We start from the raw sequence: 17907 nt of genomic DNA, 5'->3' as shown, positions 1-17907 counted from the left end.
TGTTTTAGAATCTTTTTTAGACTTAATCCACCCGCATTGTTTGTTCCATTTTATTATGGAATTGTAATTTTCATTGATTTTTAGAAAATTCTTGAGTAAACTTCTTCTAACCATCACTCAGTCGCAGGAATGACTGATTCTCATAAGATTTTTTAGGCGGGCATTTGCACGCAACCGTCTGTACACCAGCTGCCACCAGCTATATATATATATATATATATATATTAATATATTGCTGTCGCTGGAATTAACGAAGATCGGGAATGTTCTTTGTCTTTGCTTAAAGGTTCATCAAACTGATCTTCACTTAGAAGCCCACACTATTACTATTTACTATATTTTACGTATTTTATTTCACTCTTGTTTTTCTTTGTTATTGTCTCACCTATAAATTTCATCAATTTTCCGACTTGCAACCTAATTCAATATTGAGGAAGATAGTTAAATTACAGTGATTTCTGTACCAAATAATTAAATTTAATTACTTAAATAACGAAAAGAACAGGAAAAGTTTGTGTCGAAAAGAAAGGCAAGAGACGCCAGGTAAAAGAATGACAGGTGTCCGTCAAAGGAGGAAAAGTTAAGGGTGGGCCGTTGCAAAGGCAACACCTCTGCACACTGATGACAATTGCAGCTTGACCTAAATTGTGTCCCGTGAACTCTGTAAGACGGACATTTAAAAATCCCTTTCGAAAGGTAAGAGTGCGCAAAATTATACAGTAGCTAAGGTTATTTTAGTCAGCTGATTAACCCCAGGCATGGCAGAGGTCCAGACTAACCTTATGTGATTTAAAGAATAGGGTAGGCGGAGGCTGGTGATGGACCACCGTACGCCTATTCGGAGGTTTGTGTCAAAATGTAGATTATGTGAAAAAAAAAAACATTCCAAAATTATGAATGACGTGATGTACGAGAGAGGGAGAGAGTTAATTAAGCCGATTTAATTTCCAGTCACCTAATTTCAAAGGTACCGCTGAGTGGCCGTGCTTATATAATGAAGGTATTTGACCGAAAGTTAAATCGGTTTCAATATTAACTCGTTCCAGTCAACGCTCTCTCTTTCATACGTCATGCCATTAATAAATTTCGGGATATTTTTTCACAATCTTCATTTTCATGAATTGCATGGCTCGTTGGTGTTCTCTTAATAATTAAGGTTTTTGTTTTTTTCTTATAGGCTATTTTACATATCTCCAAAGTTTGTCAGTGTTGTAAAGGACAGGGGTCCATCCTTTAAGGATAAGGAATGACCCAGAGGTACTGACCCAAAACCATGATTGTTTCCTCCTCACCTTCCCCTTGCCCTAGGGTAAATGTAGAAAGAGGCGTCACAATTTCTTAACTGACATTTTCATATGCTATTTCTAGCAGTATATCAACTTACAATACTGCCCTCACTTATCATGACACGTGTTTCCCAGATAAATTCGTCTTTTAAAGAATCATAAAGAAGTCTCTATTTGCCGATTCGACGAATGAGGAAAACACGTTTGGCATCGCTGCTTCACCCTCCCTACACCAAGTATGCTCGACCGACCGTTGTTGGACTGTGGGATGTAATACTGAAGCACTGTACTGTAATAATTACTTTCGTAAGTCAAGGTTTGGGTGTCTAGTCCTACAGGGTTAGGCCTCTTAATTCATGTACTGTATTGCCACTTGTACCGAAATGGGTGTCCTGCTAATCGTAGGTTATAACCGAATAATTTTCTCCCTTTTATATTTGTACTTCAGTTCTTTGCTGTTTTTGTTACTATTATAATACTGCATTGTACTTTCATTTTATTATGTTTTATTATAGCAGAGTGATAAAATATGCAAATGATATTTAGGTAATTATTCAAATACTGAATTATATTGGTGATCCATATCAGTGTGATACCTCTCAAAACATGGAGTAAAATAATACCATTTTTGTTATTCGGTTTGAAAATCTTTATTAAAAACTTAAACACTTGCTCTTGATCAACAATTTCATCTGGAAAAGCCTCAACAAAAAACGTAAAACATAGACTTGGCATTCTGTAGAAAATGTGAATATATTATCGCCAGTAAAAGTTTCAGAGCGCCGATTTTTACAAACTAAATCTTCAGTGGTCTTCCATTTGCAAATTTTATCAAGTTTTCTTTGTTTACTCACACCACCTTTGGTGCTCGACAAATCTGCTTCTTCCTCTGTCGTTTCCTCTGAATCATGATCATCTTTGACAAAACCTGTAGTAAAAAATGCTATAAGGTAGGTTTGTCGATTACTACACTATAATAAGATCATGTTCACTACTGTCACCATCATAATTATATGATAGTTCAGATTTACTATTATCATTGTCATTTCCAAATAAAAGCTTCTGTATTACTTTATCGTCATGAGAATCCTCCTCCCTTCATGGCATTTTGGTGGTTGCTGAAGGTCTAGCCCTTGTCCAGAAATTATCCTCTAAGTTGGAAATCAAAAGTTGCCATTTGTCGTTAGAATACGGACAAGAGCTCCTTACAGTGACAATGGAAAAGCATCACCTGTTACAGACTGCCCTAACTAGAACAAAAAGAATGATGACGGAGGAGACCAGTTCCCCATCATGGATGATGCCTTTTAATGAATGATATCAGTCCCATTGACCCTAGTTCCACCTTTAGATCCTTGTACTTCATTCCTTTATTTTCTGGAGCTTCTTTATCTTGCTGTCAACCACTTCAACTCCCTTTTCACTGGCTTAATGCTGAATGTCCCAAAGTGTCCCATTGCTTGACTTGACTGTCTAAATTAATAAATCAAACTAACTTTAATTGGGTATATGTACTGTAACGTGTTGATGTCGATGATAATACTGTAAAAGGATCATACCCTACTTCTTAAATAACATACTTCCCAGGTTAAAGCTGTACCAGATAGTCATTCATCATATGGGCAGTTGTATTATACATACATCTGTGTACGCTGCTGTAATTAATCGATTGGATATGATGGATGAGGGCAGTTTCAGTATTCTGGCATGATTTGATCTTGGTGCAGCATCCACACAGTTGTGCACGAATTGTTTTTACATGATTTATAGTCAATTTGGATAGCGGATGAAGACCTTGAGTCTTCAAAAGACCACTTGCAGGTGAAAAAATATTAATCATATTAAACATTGAGAAGAGGCCTACCCTTGGGGAATATTTGAGGTCCAGTTATATCCTGTATTTATACAATGGGTTTGCCAAAGGTACTAGAGATTTGGGATGAAACCCAAGCTATTTTCAGATTCCAGCTGTTTCTGTTTTCCATAGACCTAAATGATGTCATTGAATAATGCTCTTACCAGTGTTAAGGAATGGATAGTTTCCAAGAAACTAAAATGAAGGTAAATTTGAATTGGTGGGAAAGAAAAGGAAGGAACCTTTGTGACGTGTAGGTGGTCAATAATAGACATCTGGTCCAGATGACTGATGAAGTCCATGGCTTAGGTGTGCTATTGGACTGGATTTCACCCCGCACTGCTTGAATAAATGATTTTGTAAGCATTGACTAATCTCATCTTCGAAATATTTTTGTTAAACCATCAAGAAATTGTTACAATTTATTCGTATCAGTTGCTGCCCAGGTCTCCTTCCCCTTCTTATCAAATAATTGCAATGGTTCTATACTCTTTGATATTTTTCCCATGTAATCTCAGGCTTTACCCAATGCCACTTGCCCTCTTCATGCAGTTGACCTTCTTCAAACCAAACTCTCTTATATATATTTAATTATAAAATACTTTCCCTCAACAGGTGCATAAATCTTATTCACCTTTAATCACAGTTATAAACTTTCAAGAGATATTCAGTAGTTCAAGGTTGTCTTGATTATATGTTCGTATCTTCATTCCTCCAAGTTTCTTTGTTGATGAAAGAAATCAGATCTATTCCTAAAGTTTTTTCTTTATTACCTTGTTTTTGAAAAATGTTAAACTAGATGTTATTGGCTTGTGCATCTTTCCTCATTATTAATACTGATACAGTATTACTGTACGGTGTTTTACCAAGTCGCATAGTAAAATCTGCCCAGTCGATGTTGATTCAGTCAATATTGTTAACTATTTTATTATGATTTCCTAGGTCCTTACACCAGGTTTTCTTATGACAGTGAAACAAATTAGTTTTTCCCTCAAGTTTAAGGCTCTTATTTTTATTCTTTTGTGCCAAAATCTGTGAAAATAAGTTAACATGTAAAAATTATAACTTCATGTTTTTGATGTTGTCTTCTTCCAAGCTTAACCTTTTCCTAGTTTCTATAGTTTCTATAGTGTGTCCTTTCTAGCCTGTTGATGTTTTACCATAATCATTAATGAGTACTGTACTTCTAGGTGAGGTTGAGCTTAGAGTTGGATCAGACAGAGCTGACTCGCACGCATGAATATCCAACAGGGTGGCCACCATCTTACCTCTGATGAGTTTGCACGTTCAGCAGATGTTAAAGAAGGCATCAGGCAGCCAGAAATGCCTGACCACTGTGTAGCTTATGGGTGCAAAAATCGAAGGGGGAAAGATTCCAAAGAAAAATCTATAACATTTCACACGTAAGTTTTACATTGTGTGCATGCTATTGACATTCCATCACGGTTCGTTCTTTGTTCTTTGTCTGAGTAGGCTAGTCCCAAATAACATTCTTGGTTTATTGATATTGGCATTAAAGTGCTTTTGATAGTACAGTTAAATAAGTTCATAATTACTAACATTATAAAATTGACATGTTGTCATCTGTACGGTACAATAGACCAGGTCATAGTGTTTTAAATTTCAGTTGTCTTATCTAGAACATTGGTATAAAGATGAATATGAAAATAAATTGACTTTTCATTTAATATTTTAACTGCAACCCCCACAGCACATAGATACCAATAGGTAGGTTAAATACTTAGTGTATAATCAGAAGTTTATGTGTTATTAAATGTTTTTTCTGTGAACAGGTTCCCCAAAGATGAAAAGAGGCGATTACAATGGGCTCATGCAGTCCATAGATATGAGGATGGAAAGCTTTGGCAACCTAATAAGAGAGATGTTTTGTGCTCGCGGCATTTCAGTAAAGACCAGTTTGACAGGACTGGACAGACCGTTCGCTTAAGATCAGATGCTGTTCCTAATGTCTTTGATGAATTGCCTCCAAATCTTGAGGTTAGTTGAATATCTTAAAGACCAAGTTATAATTTTCTCTAGAAATTACCATTATATATGTCATGCCTGCCAAATGTAGTGTACGAAAATTTTAAAAAATATTTTTTTAACATTCTCATCAGTTTACATAAGTCAAGTGTGTGCAGTCAGCACTCCAAGAGACACTGTGTTATAAAGAACATTCCCCATGAGTCACACATCTGTACTGCAGTTTATTGGCTGTTGCAGTGGTTTTCTGATGTCAGCCATAGGGCAAATCAGAAATTCTCCTTGAAAAGCCATGGCCCCATTAAAAATCTCTTCTTTGAGGTTCTGGCTTCGGTTTCGTCCTCTGGGCCTTCACTGTTATAGCAGAGGATTCTTCCCCCTTGCCCTTTCTTGCATCTCTGTCTGTCCTAAGATGGGGGTGGTTAGGCATCTCTCTCTGGAGGGATCCTCAGAAAGAACACCAGTCTTGCTCCCTTTAGTGACCAACACTGGGAGAAGTAATTGGGCCAACTATGATACTCATAGTACTTCCCTCTACAAGACCCTTTTAAAGGGGGTTGTCCACCCTGTCTGTTGTGAGAACAGTTCTGTGGCTAGTACCAATCAGTAAGCTGATTAGCTACCGGCAGTATTGTGATATTTCTGGTATTATGGGAGGGACAGATCCTGGGTGCATGTTATCACTAGCACAGTCCCTGGCTCAGACCAAGAGAGTATGCTTGGTCTTTGTAGCGGCTATTGTGGATGGGTCCTGAATAAGGTCTTAGAGTTGATGGCTGTCTACTGTGACCATCTACCATCAGGCAATGACTCGCAAGTCGTTGTTTGGGCAAGCATCATTCAGCATGCCAACAATGTTGGTTCTTCTTATGATTTTAGATCTTTCTACAGCAGGTTCTGTTACTGATGATTACAAGTTGTGACTTTGGTTCTGACCCAAAGGGATTTCATTACCAGCCATTTGCACCGCTTGCTAGTGGTTCTTTGTTGCCCTGTCTCTCAAGTGAAGTCTGCCCTCCTTGGGTTCATCCCATGTGGGCAAGGCTGTTGTTCTTTGGTTGATCCTTGTTAGTAATGATTTTTCTTGAAGAGATGATTGCTCATTTCCCATTATTTTGTTGGCAGAACACTTTGCACAAGTTTTCCTGTACTTACCAGGGTTTTCATTTGTAATTATTCCCCTCCTGAACCCAGAAGCCTAATCCCCCAAGAGGACAATAACTCATGCAGCAGTTGTTAGCAACTTGGAACATGTTTGCTTGTAGCTTCCCTTTCATCCCAATCCCTCTTTGCATTTGTTCAGTTTGCTGATACTAGATTTCCTTCTTACACAAATGCTTGGTGACCTCATTCATCCTTCAGGATCTGGTCACCCTGGACTCCTTATTTTTCAGGCAACTTCCATATGATTGGTTGCTTTCTTCAAGAATCATGGTTTTCTTACTCCTAAGGACTCATGGTTTCCTTCCCAACCCCTTGTCTTGCCTTATGGGTCTCAGCCTGAAAGTAGAAGAGGAAACGGGAAAGGGTTTCTTTGCTATTTACTTTGAAACCAGTTCTTCATCCTTCACAGTCGGATTGATTCTTGACTCCTCCCTGCACTCTCTGGAGAGCTTGGTGTCTTCCTTTAGCTGTCATTGTGCTTAGATTACTATAAAACAATCAGTACACCTCCATCAGGATTCAAGGCCCCCCTTCACCTCTGGGATTTGGAACTGCAACCCAAGCTATACAACCTACCAACTGTATGAAGACTTGGGTCTGACAGTGTGTTCTCTCCAACTTCTTTAATGATATGCACATGTGTGTGTGTGTGTGTGTGTGTAGTATTATTATTTATCTCCTGACAATGATACTGCTACCAACAGGATTTTGCAGAACCTTTCCTAGATAATGGTTCAGTGTGATGTACTAAACTTTGTCACATGGAACTATGCAAGTCGATGTAGGAGCTTACATGAGAAAGCCTTCCCCTGCTCATATACATGACTGAATTATTTCCCTGTTGCTTGACTATCCCTCCAATCTTTTGTTGTGAGCACCCTTAAGGGACGTGGCAGAGGTTCACAACTTTGCATGTTCCTCAAGCTTTTTGAACAGTGCTAGTTAGTTCCAAGTGACATTCCTCCCACCTCAGGAGTAAGTCACCTATATAAAAGGCAAAGGATAGTGTTCTTGTAGGAAGATATACAAAAAATTTCAAGACAGTTCGTACAGTATTTTTCTTATATACAAAACCAGCACTTTTCATTATAATCTCATCTCAGCCAACCTCATGTAGTCCTTGTTGTTGGAAGACGTGATGGTGTACTGACAAGTAAGGGCAGTGCCCTGCTACCAATTAACCACCCTGTTATACTAAGCTTATGACCATTTCCAGCTTGAGCCAGGAATGCTCATGTGTGAAAGACAGTTTTTTGTAATTCTAGGAAAAAGACAAATTATCTTGAAATTTTGATATACACCATGAAATATTTGAGCCTGTTTTTAATTTGTTTTTGTTTTATATACATTTGAATGTCACCTTAAACATAATTGTCATTCCTTCTTTGGATGAACCTTGATGTTAAAGGAACGATTTCTTTGGTGGTTTTCAATTTTCTGTCTGTGATATGTGTTACAAGTTACAGTGAAGTCCTTGTACTGTAATCTGTTTCTAAGTGTTTTGCCTTTCCATGTTTTGGGTATACACAATGCATTGTGTAATGGGGTGTTGCCCAAAAAAGGGTGGCATGTTTTTTGTAAGTGATAAACTAAATTTTAAGGCAGTAAGTATGAATAATCAAGAAATATTATGCAGTTATTAAAAGCCCCTTGATATCCTTTTAACAAACACTGGAATTACAGAAACTAAATTTGACCAGTATTCAAAACTTATACAAACCAGTGGGATGTTTTTGGGCTGGTCCACCAATTATGCTTTGGTTAGTAAAAAAAAGATTAAGATAGACACTTTGTGCATAAATAGGACAAGTTATCTTATGTATTTGAAAGCACCCCATCTGGTAAAGATAGTGGTAGGTCAAGGAAAATACCATGAATAAACATAGGCCAGTTACCTTTTCTGTAAATGTCATCAGTGTTACATTATGTGGAGCAGAGGTTGTGGAGGCAGCAGCACAATCCAAAATGCTATCCCAGAGAGTATAGTGTGACTTTAAATGTCTTAGAGACTGGAAGGACTTTCTGGGTTGTGAACAGGGACAGGGACCAAAGGACCCCATTCTCCAAACACTCCTAACCATCCTTTCTTCCTTGGGTCATATAGGGAGAAATTCTTCCAAAGTCACTTAAATATTACCAAAAAGAGCCACAGGTTGGAGGCCCATTATTATTTGGACTTCAGGAGGGATCATCAAATGTTTTGATTCCCTTGCTGTATCAAACGAAGAAGCATCCTGGTACTCTGACCCCAAATGTTTGGAGAATGGGGTCCCTGTTCACCATAAATTAGAAGTGTGTCCAGTCAATGCCATCTATAAGACATTTAACCAGTCTCACTATTGCCATTTAAATGGGATAGCATTTTTGTAGTTAATGCACTAAGTATACCAAGCAAAAGATCCAAGATGTTTCTGTTTTAGCCTCTGGCAGCTCTTGTTATGTTTATTCATGGTATTTTCTGCTTGATTTCAAGTTTCATCTTTAAGCATTCAAAGTATCTTTCAGTGAACCTACATATTTTTTCTTGTCCTATCCTAAATACAAAGATGTCATTGAGATTTATGTTTAGTGGGAGTCTATCTTAATCTTTTTTTAAAATAACTCTAAAGCATGGTTTGTGGACTGTGTTTGAATACTGTAGTAAAAGTTTTTCTGAGTTCCATTTGTTCCAGTATGCATGTAAACTTTGATATCCCATTGGATATCCAGCCTTTCAGCTTTGAATAACTGAATTAATATTTCTTGATTATTCATAAATGCCTTAAAATTTCCTTTTTACTTTTAAAGATTAACATAAAATCTCAGTTCATTATTAAAATGTTTTACATTATTGTAATTGCTACTGGATTCACAATTCTTCTGTTAATGAGCTTTCTGAATCGTTAGTATATTGCATTGTGTGGAACAGTATGCAACATGCACTTTGTACCTTTTAGTTTTCAACTGTCCCCTTTGTTCTCTACCCACTAAGCTATGTGACTTCCTTAACTTCACCCTGCTCAAGTTTTCAGTTTTCATTTAAGAACAAACCCTTTGGGTGTGCACTGTGAAAGTCTTAAGATGTGAATACGTTGTCTCTTGGCACTGCTTTGTAATAAATAAATAGCAGGACAGAAATAACAGTTGCATATAGGGTGTCTCTCTTTATAGCCTTAGTTGTTCATACACGCTACAAACCTTTCGGTCTTTACGTATGGAATAAATCTCAGCTGCTAGCTGGAGACTGGTTAAAAACAGAACAAGGTTGGTGGCTTGAGGGTGTCTGTATAGCCTTGGATTTTCTGAAACACATTGCTCTTGCAAATAAGTTTAACTGCAAAAAGATCCTTTTTCCAGATGGTGAAAGAGGAAGTTGCAGAACCAACATTTGAGATGGACAGCACTATTTATATAAAAGAGGAAGTAGAGTCTGAAGAAAGCTCTGACGTAGATGAGAAATGTCTCCAAATGGATCAAGAGGAATCTCTAGGAGGAGATACTGTCGCAAATGACTACGAGCACATTTTGGTCGAAAGAAAAGATACAGTTATAAGTGACAGTGAGCACAGTTTGGGTGGAGGAAAAGATACAGTCATGAGTGACAGTGAGAACATTTTGGGCAAAGGAAGAAATATAGTTGTGAGTGATTACAAGAATGCTTCAGATGAAAGTGATATTGACCGCAAACCGGAGACAAAGAAATCTCACCAGTGTCCATACTGTTCATATTCAGCATCATTCTCTTCCACACTGCAGGAACATCTTCGCAACCATACTGCAGAGAGACCATATCTTTGTCCTCATTGCCCTTACAACACTGCAAACAAAAGGTACTTCCAAAAGCATATCACTAAACACACAGGAGATAAACATTATGCATGTTGTCACTGCTCTTACAAGACAACACAAAAAAACAATCTGCAAACACACATGCGCTTGCACACAGGAGAAAAACCCTTTACGTGCCCTTACTGCCCTTATAGTGCTGTGCTGAAGTCATCCCTTAAAACTCACATTGCAAACCACACTGGTGACAAACCATTTACTTGTTCCTATTGTTCTTTCAAAGCAGCAAAGAAGGACAATCTTCAAAAACATATGCGCACCCACACAGGAGAAAAACCATACGTATGTTCCTATTGCTCGTACAGCGCTGCTCTCAAGTCTGCTCTCCTGAAGCATGTTGCCAAACACACTGGAGAAAAACCAAATCTTTGCCCTTATTGCTCTTACAAGACTGTATGGAAGACTGAACTTGAGACTCACATGCGCACGCACACTGGTGAGAAGCCATTTTCTTGTACTCTGTGTTCATACAAAACAGCATTCAAAGGCAACTTGCAGAAGCATAAGCGCACTCACACTGGAGTGAGACCTCATGTTTGCCCTTATTGTTCCTACTCAGCAGCACAGAAGACACATCTACAGCGGCACGTTAGCTCAAAACATACAGGAGAGAAACCTTATGTATGTAGCCATTGTCCAAAAGCTTTTGTAGAGAAGGCTAGGTTCAATAAACATCTCAAGGTACACAGAATTGAAGAACCATCATGAAAATTCTTTTCTTTTCTGATGGGAAATAGTGAATAGGAAATTTTTTCTCAAGGCAATTTCCAACTGCAAAGTCTCTGCAAATGGCAACTTGAGACAGCTTTATTTAGCTTTTGTTAGCTTTTATAAACCAAAAAATTTTGTTAAAATTTGAGGAAACATGTTAAGTGTCACAATTTTTTCTTCAAAATTCTGTACATTTTGTTGCTGACAAGCTATAAGTTGAATCAAGAATGTTGTGATCCAGGATTTTAGTTACATTAGAAGACTGATGATAGTAGAGAATTGTTACTTGGAGGAACAATAAGTAGTTCTAGGATGAGAAATTTGAATGAAAAATATGTTAGTTAATTACTGGATCAGTGATTTTAGTTATCTACAGTATTTAAATCTTTGACTTAAAGCTGTTCATTGTACTTTGACAGTTAATGCATAATAATTTTGATTGAGGTGAAACGTTGTCAATTCATAATCTTCATCATGTCTTGTTATGTTGAATCTTTGTTGAGTATATTTTGTTGATATATATTTTTATCTCACAAAATAAGATGTTTGACATATAAAAGACTTACTGAAGCATGTCCCTACATGAAGCCATTGATGACAACTGTACAGTGACACTCATACAAGTAACTGACTCAGATGATGGAAGAAATCATAAAAGCTAAACATGCACTCATTAGGTATGGATACCGTAATTGCCTCAAGACGTACGCTTTTGATGGCGAAATGTGCAGGTAGATGATACGTCGTACAGTAAATGCCCACGAAGGTGTTGAGTTGATATCAGTAGCAAGACTCGCAGAGATATTAGGAGCTGTAATGTGTGAAGCAGCAGCCTCCCTTCTCTCAGAGGTCACCTAACCCTACTTATCAACTAGGTAGTTCCTCATTTTGGAATTGTCTTCCTCTACCAAGTACCAGTAGGTTATGCAATTATACTGTGGTGTTTATATATGGGACACCTCTCCAGGGTCTCACTGTATAGACTACTAGAGGTCCTTTGCATCATCCCTTTAGCTAAAGCTGTATACCTCTGACCTGCCTTTCATCTGTTTCCACTTAATTTCCTAACTTTTTTTTAACTTACATCAATTCAGTTTTCACCTCTCATTCAAAGTAGCATGGTACATATACCCTACTTGACAGGAACACCGTCATAGCTAATGGGCATTTAAATATTATAATAAGTATGGAAATACCTTGTGTGAAATACTCTAACTTAATTTCAAGTTGTGTAGCTGAAACACCAAACAGTTAAATCAGAGTTAATCACACGGACCTACAATCAGTGAAATATCATTATGTGCAGTGAAAACCCTGATGTCCAGGTTATTTTGTAGCAACATGTGTCTACAGAGTACTTTATGCTACTATGCCACTTGGAATTTTTATCATATGTATTGTTACACAAAATCTACTGTAATCAGAGGACAATCAACTTTAATTCAATATACTTTGTAGATTATTATGTTTTGCATTAGAAATAATTTTGTTCATTTTAATAATTTGATACATAGACAAAAGTAGCACTCCCCATGTTTGCTAATTATGGTTCATTTATTGACAACTTTTTATGAATCAGAATTTGTAACCATTGCCGTATTGGATGGGAAATTAAAATTAAGTTCTGTCTTTAGGAATTTTTAGGGTATTTTGTCCTGAAATAGTTGGTATAGTGTATTTTATGTACATTGTATATATCCTTGTATCTCAGTGTTTTTCAGCTTATGTTCATTTGTTAAGTTTTATACAAAAATCTGTGAGAAAAGAAGGGATGTTAAATATATTAGGACCTCCGTAATTTACATCTAATGCACCTGGTACTTTGACGTTTGGTGCTGTCTGTTTTCAGCTTGCCAGTTTTCTAATGTCTGTAGAGGACATGATTATAATTGACCACCAGCTTTTATTCAAACTGTTCGATGGTTTTCCTGTATGGGTAATAATAAAATTTATTGATAAATTTAATCATAAAAATGCGTAGCCAGTCAGTAAGCAAATTATGCTGAAAAATTCAGGTCTTAGTTTTGATAAGAGTACAGTATTTTACATAATTTTTCTTAATTATTTTATGAAAGGCTTTGATACTTACTGATTTTGTACAAACAATCTGTGTCCTGGATTATGGAGTCAGTACCACCTGTCAAGTCCCTTGGTCCATAAAGTAGAAATCAGGATGGAAGGGCAGTCGTATGCACCCTTATTTTTATCCGTTATTATTTGATCTGCTACTGTTTTTTTTTTTTTTTCCTCCTCCCTTGTATGATTGTGTGGTAAGATGAAGGTGTGCTCCATTTGTTTACACTATTGTAAATTTGTATAACATCCAAAATGAACTACAGTACTGCATGTGGGTCCACATTAGTAATATCGGAAACATCAAAAACTCAAGATATTCAGAATGAACATGATTAGTAATATTAGGACTCTCATTTGGGATTCAATTTTTTTTTTATAGTTTACTTCATATTTTATATATATTTTGCAGTACAGTATATGGATATGTATATATACTGTATATTGCAATATACTCTATACAGTATAAAAACTTTTACCAACAAATTATTTCTTGAAGCTGTTATGTATAAGGAAAGGAGTTAAATTCTTGGAAAAATTAAACTGTCTCAATCTTATGCTGACTTAAAATATGTGTCGTGCAATTGAAGGTTCAGTGAAAATGTAATTGTGGTCAATGGTGGTTTACTGGGCATAAAAATGTAGAAGGAAACAAAATTTATTTTACAGTAATACAGTGTAGAATAAGATAAGTAGCCAGATTTAAAACCTTTGATTAATACCATATTTTGGATGTTCAGGTGCTGCAGGATGAGTCAAAGTTATCATATTGCTATACTGTAGCAAATTTTGCTAGATATTTATAACAACATATTGTATATAAAAATAAAACTGCTGTATAAACCTGTCTAATATACCTTAGAGTAACAGCACCAACAGGGCTCACTTCCGATACTTAAATTTGTACGGAACTGTAACAAACACACTGAATACAGTATTTGTAATACTGCAGTTCTAAGCCTACTGACAATAGTCTGCAACATTAATACAAATTAAAATATTCAGTACAGTAATACTCATCTGTTTGTATGCACTAACCAGGAGGGGAAGGCAATCGTTAGATGTTTCATGAATGATCATAGCAGATAGTACACATAAACACTTAATGCAATGTGGAACTTAATTCAAGATAAATATGAAGCTAAATAAACTATAGAAAGCTATTTTATTACTAATTTCAGAATGTAAAACCAATTTTGGACTGCTTTCCTTTTAAGGTTATTATTATTATTAAAAATTTAATTTAGACAAGCAAGTCAAATATGTAGGCTTTCACAAGGCTCATCCAAAAGTTGTTCATAGATGAGGTTGAGATTTGGGACGAGGTAAAGTTGAGGGGTTAGTATTGGAACAAGGTAAAGTTGAAGAAGTTGGACAGCTGTGTAGGGTGAAAGTGAATAGAGACATAGCAGTGCAGCTGGGGACCCAAGGTACACTGCAAAGAACCTTTGTTACCTTGTGTAGGCCTATTTTACAACAAATCCTTGAGGCCAACCCAGTGAGCCTGGAAATGACTAAGTGGTCTATTTAAACTAATTAACAACAATAAATAATTAAAGATGCATTCTGTATAAGAACACAGTTCTGTTTGCAATGACCTCATATTTTAATGAACACTTACAAGTGATATATGTACCTGTATCACAGTATTAGCATTAAATAGTTTAACCACATAGGACATGCTATGTAAAGAACTATTGTTACTAGGTTCTTCCAAGACATTATACAACTGAGATGTACTTATGTTTGATTGATACCTGAAACCAGTGTTCATGTACCACATTACTGCATTTAATGATTACTGTTATCTTCTGATAATAGGCCTTGCACCTTAAAATTAGGCATTATGAAGGGTAAGTACAGTAATCGCATGCTTATGCAGTCCATCCTAGTCTTGCATTATCTCCATGTATAAAAAAAGCCAATGGATGTGGCTTGTGTTGCGAAGAAGGCGGAGCTCTGAAAAAGCTTGAACCCATAACTTGGTCCTAAGCCTAGGTCCATGTATTATAACAACTCTGTCAACTTCATCTTCCTTAAGTGTTATTGTACCTTGATGTCTTTGCAGTTTTTGAAATAAAAAGATTCCTTTCCAATTTAACTGTTCTTTTTATCCTGTCACTCCAATTTTTGTACAGTTTTTTCTTACTTTCCTCTGCCCTTTGTCTTTACTTACTATATATGCTGCACATACGACTCGCCCTAATTTTGGCACGCACATTCAAGAGAAATTAAAAATGTCCCCTTCGCCTCATCTTCACAGTCCTTCAAACTGTAGAATTATGTATTACGAAGTTCCTTACCTACCATTATTTACATATTACTGTACAAAAGAAATGGTAAACCCTGTATTTTTAAGCATGTTAAGGAGTCTCCCTATCATAAAATTTGCATTTTTCAAATTACAATTCACACCTGTTATGTCCAAGTTATTTTGTTCTTTTGCTCCCAATTTTCCTTTTATAGTTGAGTAGGCTCACTTATTTTTCCCAAAAAGTAACTTCCCCTTTATCCTTTTGTATAGAAGACAACAAAACTGGTATGATCATGAAGGGTGGTGAAGCTCAGTGAAGGCCTTAAACCAATATATCCAGTCCCAAGTCTTGGCTGATTCTGAGTTTCTCCTCTGGGATTGGCAATATTTTGCCATTCATTGTAATTCATTCATTTATTTACTTTACACAGCATTCTGATTGGATTTTAAGTGATTTGTGAATTTCTCTGTTCTTAATCAGTGTTTTTACCATCCAGGCCATTGTTACCATAAATACTATTATCTTTTATTTCTGTAATTAATTAATTTCCATTATTCCTTTGGGTTTTGGGTGTTTCTTGTTTTACTTTCCGTTTTGGGCTTCCTTCAGAATACAGCTGCCTGTTTCACAGTAAAGAGTTATACCAGTTATCTGTTTCTGATAACATTTTCATCATGGAAAGTGGGCCGTCTACTGTTATTGGTATCATTACCGGGGTGTCTCTCCGGTCGGAACTACCATTCAACAAGTAGCAGACTTCTTCATTTTCATCCACAGGGAAAAACTTCTCTTAGTATCAGGCAATCAAGGGATACAGGGCTGCCCTAGGTTTAGTTCTACATCTGAAGGACATAAACCAATCGTCTTTGTGGGAAATTTCTATGCTTCTCAAGAGTTTTGAGCAGTCTGTTCCCCGAAAGATCTTGAACCTCCGAACTGCGACCTAACACTGGTACTTAGCCAGACTCAGGTAGGCACTAGGGAATTTTTCCCTTATGTTAAGATTGCAGGTTTGTTAGTTAAGAAAAATACAAATTGATTAAAAATTTGTCATTTTTTCATATTCCAATGATCATATCATTACTACTTAGTAAGCATTTACGAGGTTTTGCTTACTTCTTGAACTGTATCCACTCTGTAGGGAGTTGGTGCCGTTAGTGCACCTCATGTGGTGCACTGTAGGCATTACTTAGGGGTCTTTGCAGTGCCCTTTGGCCCTTGCTTCAACATCTCATTTCTTTTACTGTACCTCGGTTCATATTCTTTCTTCCATCTGACTTTCCACCCTCTCCAAAAATTGTTTCCAAGTGCAACTGCAAGGTTTTCCACCTGTTAAACCCTTAAAACCTCCTTACTGTCAATTTCCCTTTCAGCACTGAATGACCTAGCACTGAATGACCTTATAGGTCCCAGTGCTTGGCCTTTGGCCTAACTGTATTCTATTCTGCTCTGGAATTGAATTCATTCCCTGTCACTTTTGCTTATGCATTTGTTTGGATTTTCGCACTGCCTTTTCATTATACCTCAGGATACTTGTGAAAGGCTAGAGGATCTGCATCTAAAGCTCCCTTCCTGTACAGGGCCATAGTTTTCCTTGCAGCAGGCATGTCCAATATGTGTGAGTTGCTCAGGTGACCAGTTTCTCTAAGACTCTAAAGAGACTTATAAGTGTCATTCTCCCAAAACCTGTGCAGAAGACTCCTTGAACTCTTCATTGTCAAACCTGTAGTGAAAACTAGTTTCTATGAATAAGGCTCCTATGTCTGTGATGCCTCCTCCTCAACTGAAGAATAAGAACGTGAAATGCAAGATTTCGTCTGATGTCCCAACCATTTCCTCCTGTTGAAGCCATGCCTTCTCAGAAGTCCCCTTTCTCGGGGAATCCCCCTGCAACAACTGCAAGGTGATTATCCTGCATCATGGTCATCTTTTAGCTTTGGCTATGCTTGCCTTTCTCCTTCACCTCTATACCTTCACTGTTGTTACTAAGGGCTACATATTTATTTTTTCATGCCCAAATGATAAGGATGTACTGTATACTGTGTTTCAAGATGAACTCATGGTCATTTTTGGCTTGTCAGTGGATGGGTCGATCGTAGGTCCCTCTATTCCAGCAACTCCTTCAGCATTGCCAACTCCACCCCTTCGTGATAATTGTGTTTTCCAAATCATCTCCGTTAATGCCTATGTCTTCAATAATGACCACTGCAGATGCATGACATCAACTGAAATCTTGTTCTCCTTGCCAACCATAGGAGGCTGATAGTGTGACGTTGTGGCATTCCATTCACTTGTGGTATTCCCTTCACTTGTGGCATTCCCTTCACTTGTGCCATTCCTTTTCTGGCAGGCATGGAGCAGGGGAGACTGTGCCCTCCCTGCTTGTTGACGTATGTCAATAGTGGTGTTGTCAACTCATCTGCACCACCAAATGACCCACATTGTAGTCCCAGAATGCTTGCAAAGCCAAAAATGCTGTTTGCATTTCTAAGACATGTTAACAGGAAAAGTGTATCTACTGACTAGCACAAAATTATGGGTAAATAAATTTGTCCACTTTGCTTACCAGTAAATGTTATTGTTTTCTTCTGAAGAACTTCTGTGCCAATTTCTGTAATTACAAGCTGCAGAGCATACCATTATTAAGATAATGAAAAAATACTGCAAGACACATTAAGCGCCGATTTCATTTCCACAGTTCCCAGGTTTTGTAAAATGGCCCCAAGGCTGTGCAGCATCACCAGGTGGCAGA

General features: G+C 37.2%; 1 protein-coding gene across 1 annotated transcript; it reads left to right on the top strand.

Annotated features, from left to right (window-relative positions):
* Positions 1 to 586: 586 nt before the first annotated feature.
* LOC136845016 (zinc finger protein OZF-like) lies at positions 587 to 14996 on the top strand. The gene is made up of 4 exons (XM_067114693.1): positions 587 to 696; positions 4332 to 4544; positions 4935 to 5139; positions 9628 to 14996. The coding sequence occupies exons 2-4, from the start codon at positions 4378 to 4380 to the stop codon at positions 10822 to 10824; spliced, it is 1569 nt and encodes a 522-aa protein (XP_066970794.1). The 5' UTR covers positions 587 to 696; positions 4332 to 4377; the 3' UTR covers positions 10825 to 14996.
* Positions 14997 to 17907: the final 2911 nt, after the last annotated feature.

Source organism: Macrobrachium rosenbergii, chromosome 13 (genome assembly GCF_040412425.1).
Source record: "Macrobrachium rosenbergii isolate ZJJX-2024 chromosome 13, ASM4041242v1, whole genome shotgun sequence".
Classification (NCBI taxonomy): Eukaryota; Metazoa; Arthropoda; class Malacostraca; order Decapoda; family Palaemonidae; genus Macrobrachium; species Macrobrachium rosenbergii.
Note: the sequence above shows the minus strand (reverse complement) of the source record. Positions and strands in the feature narration are given on the sequence as shown.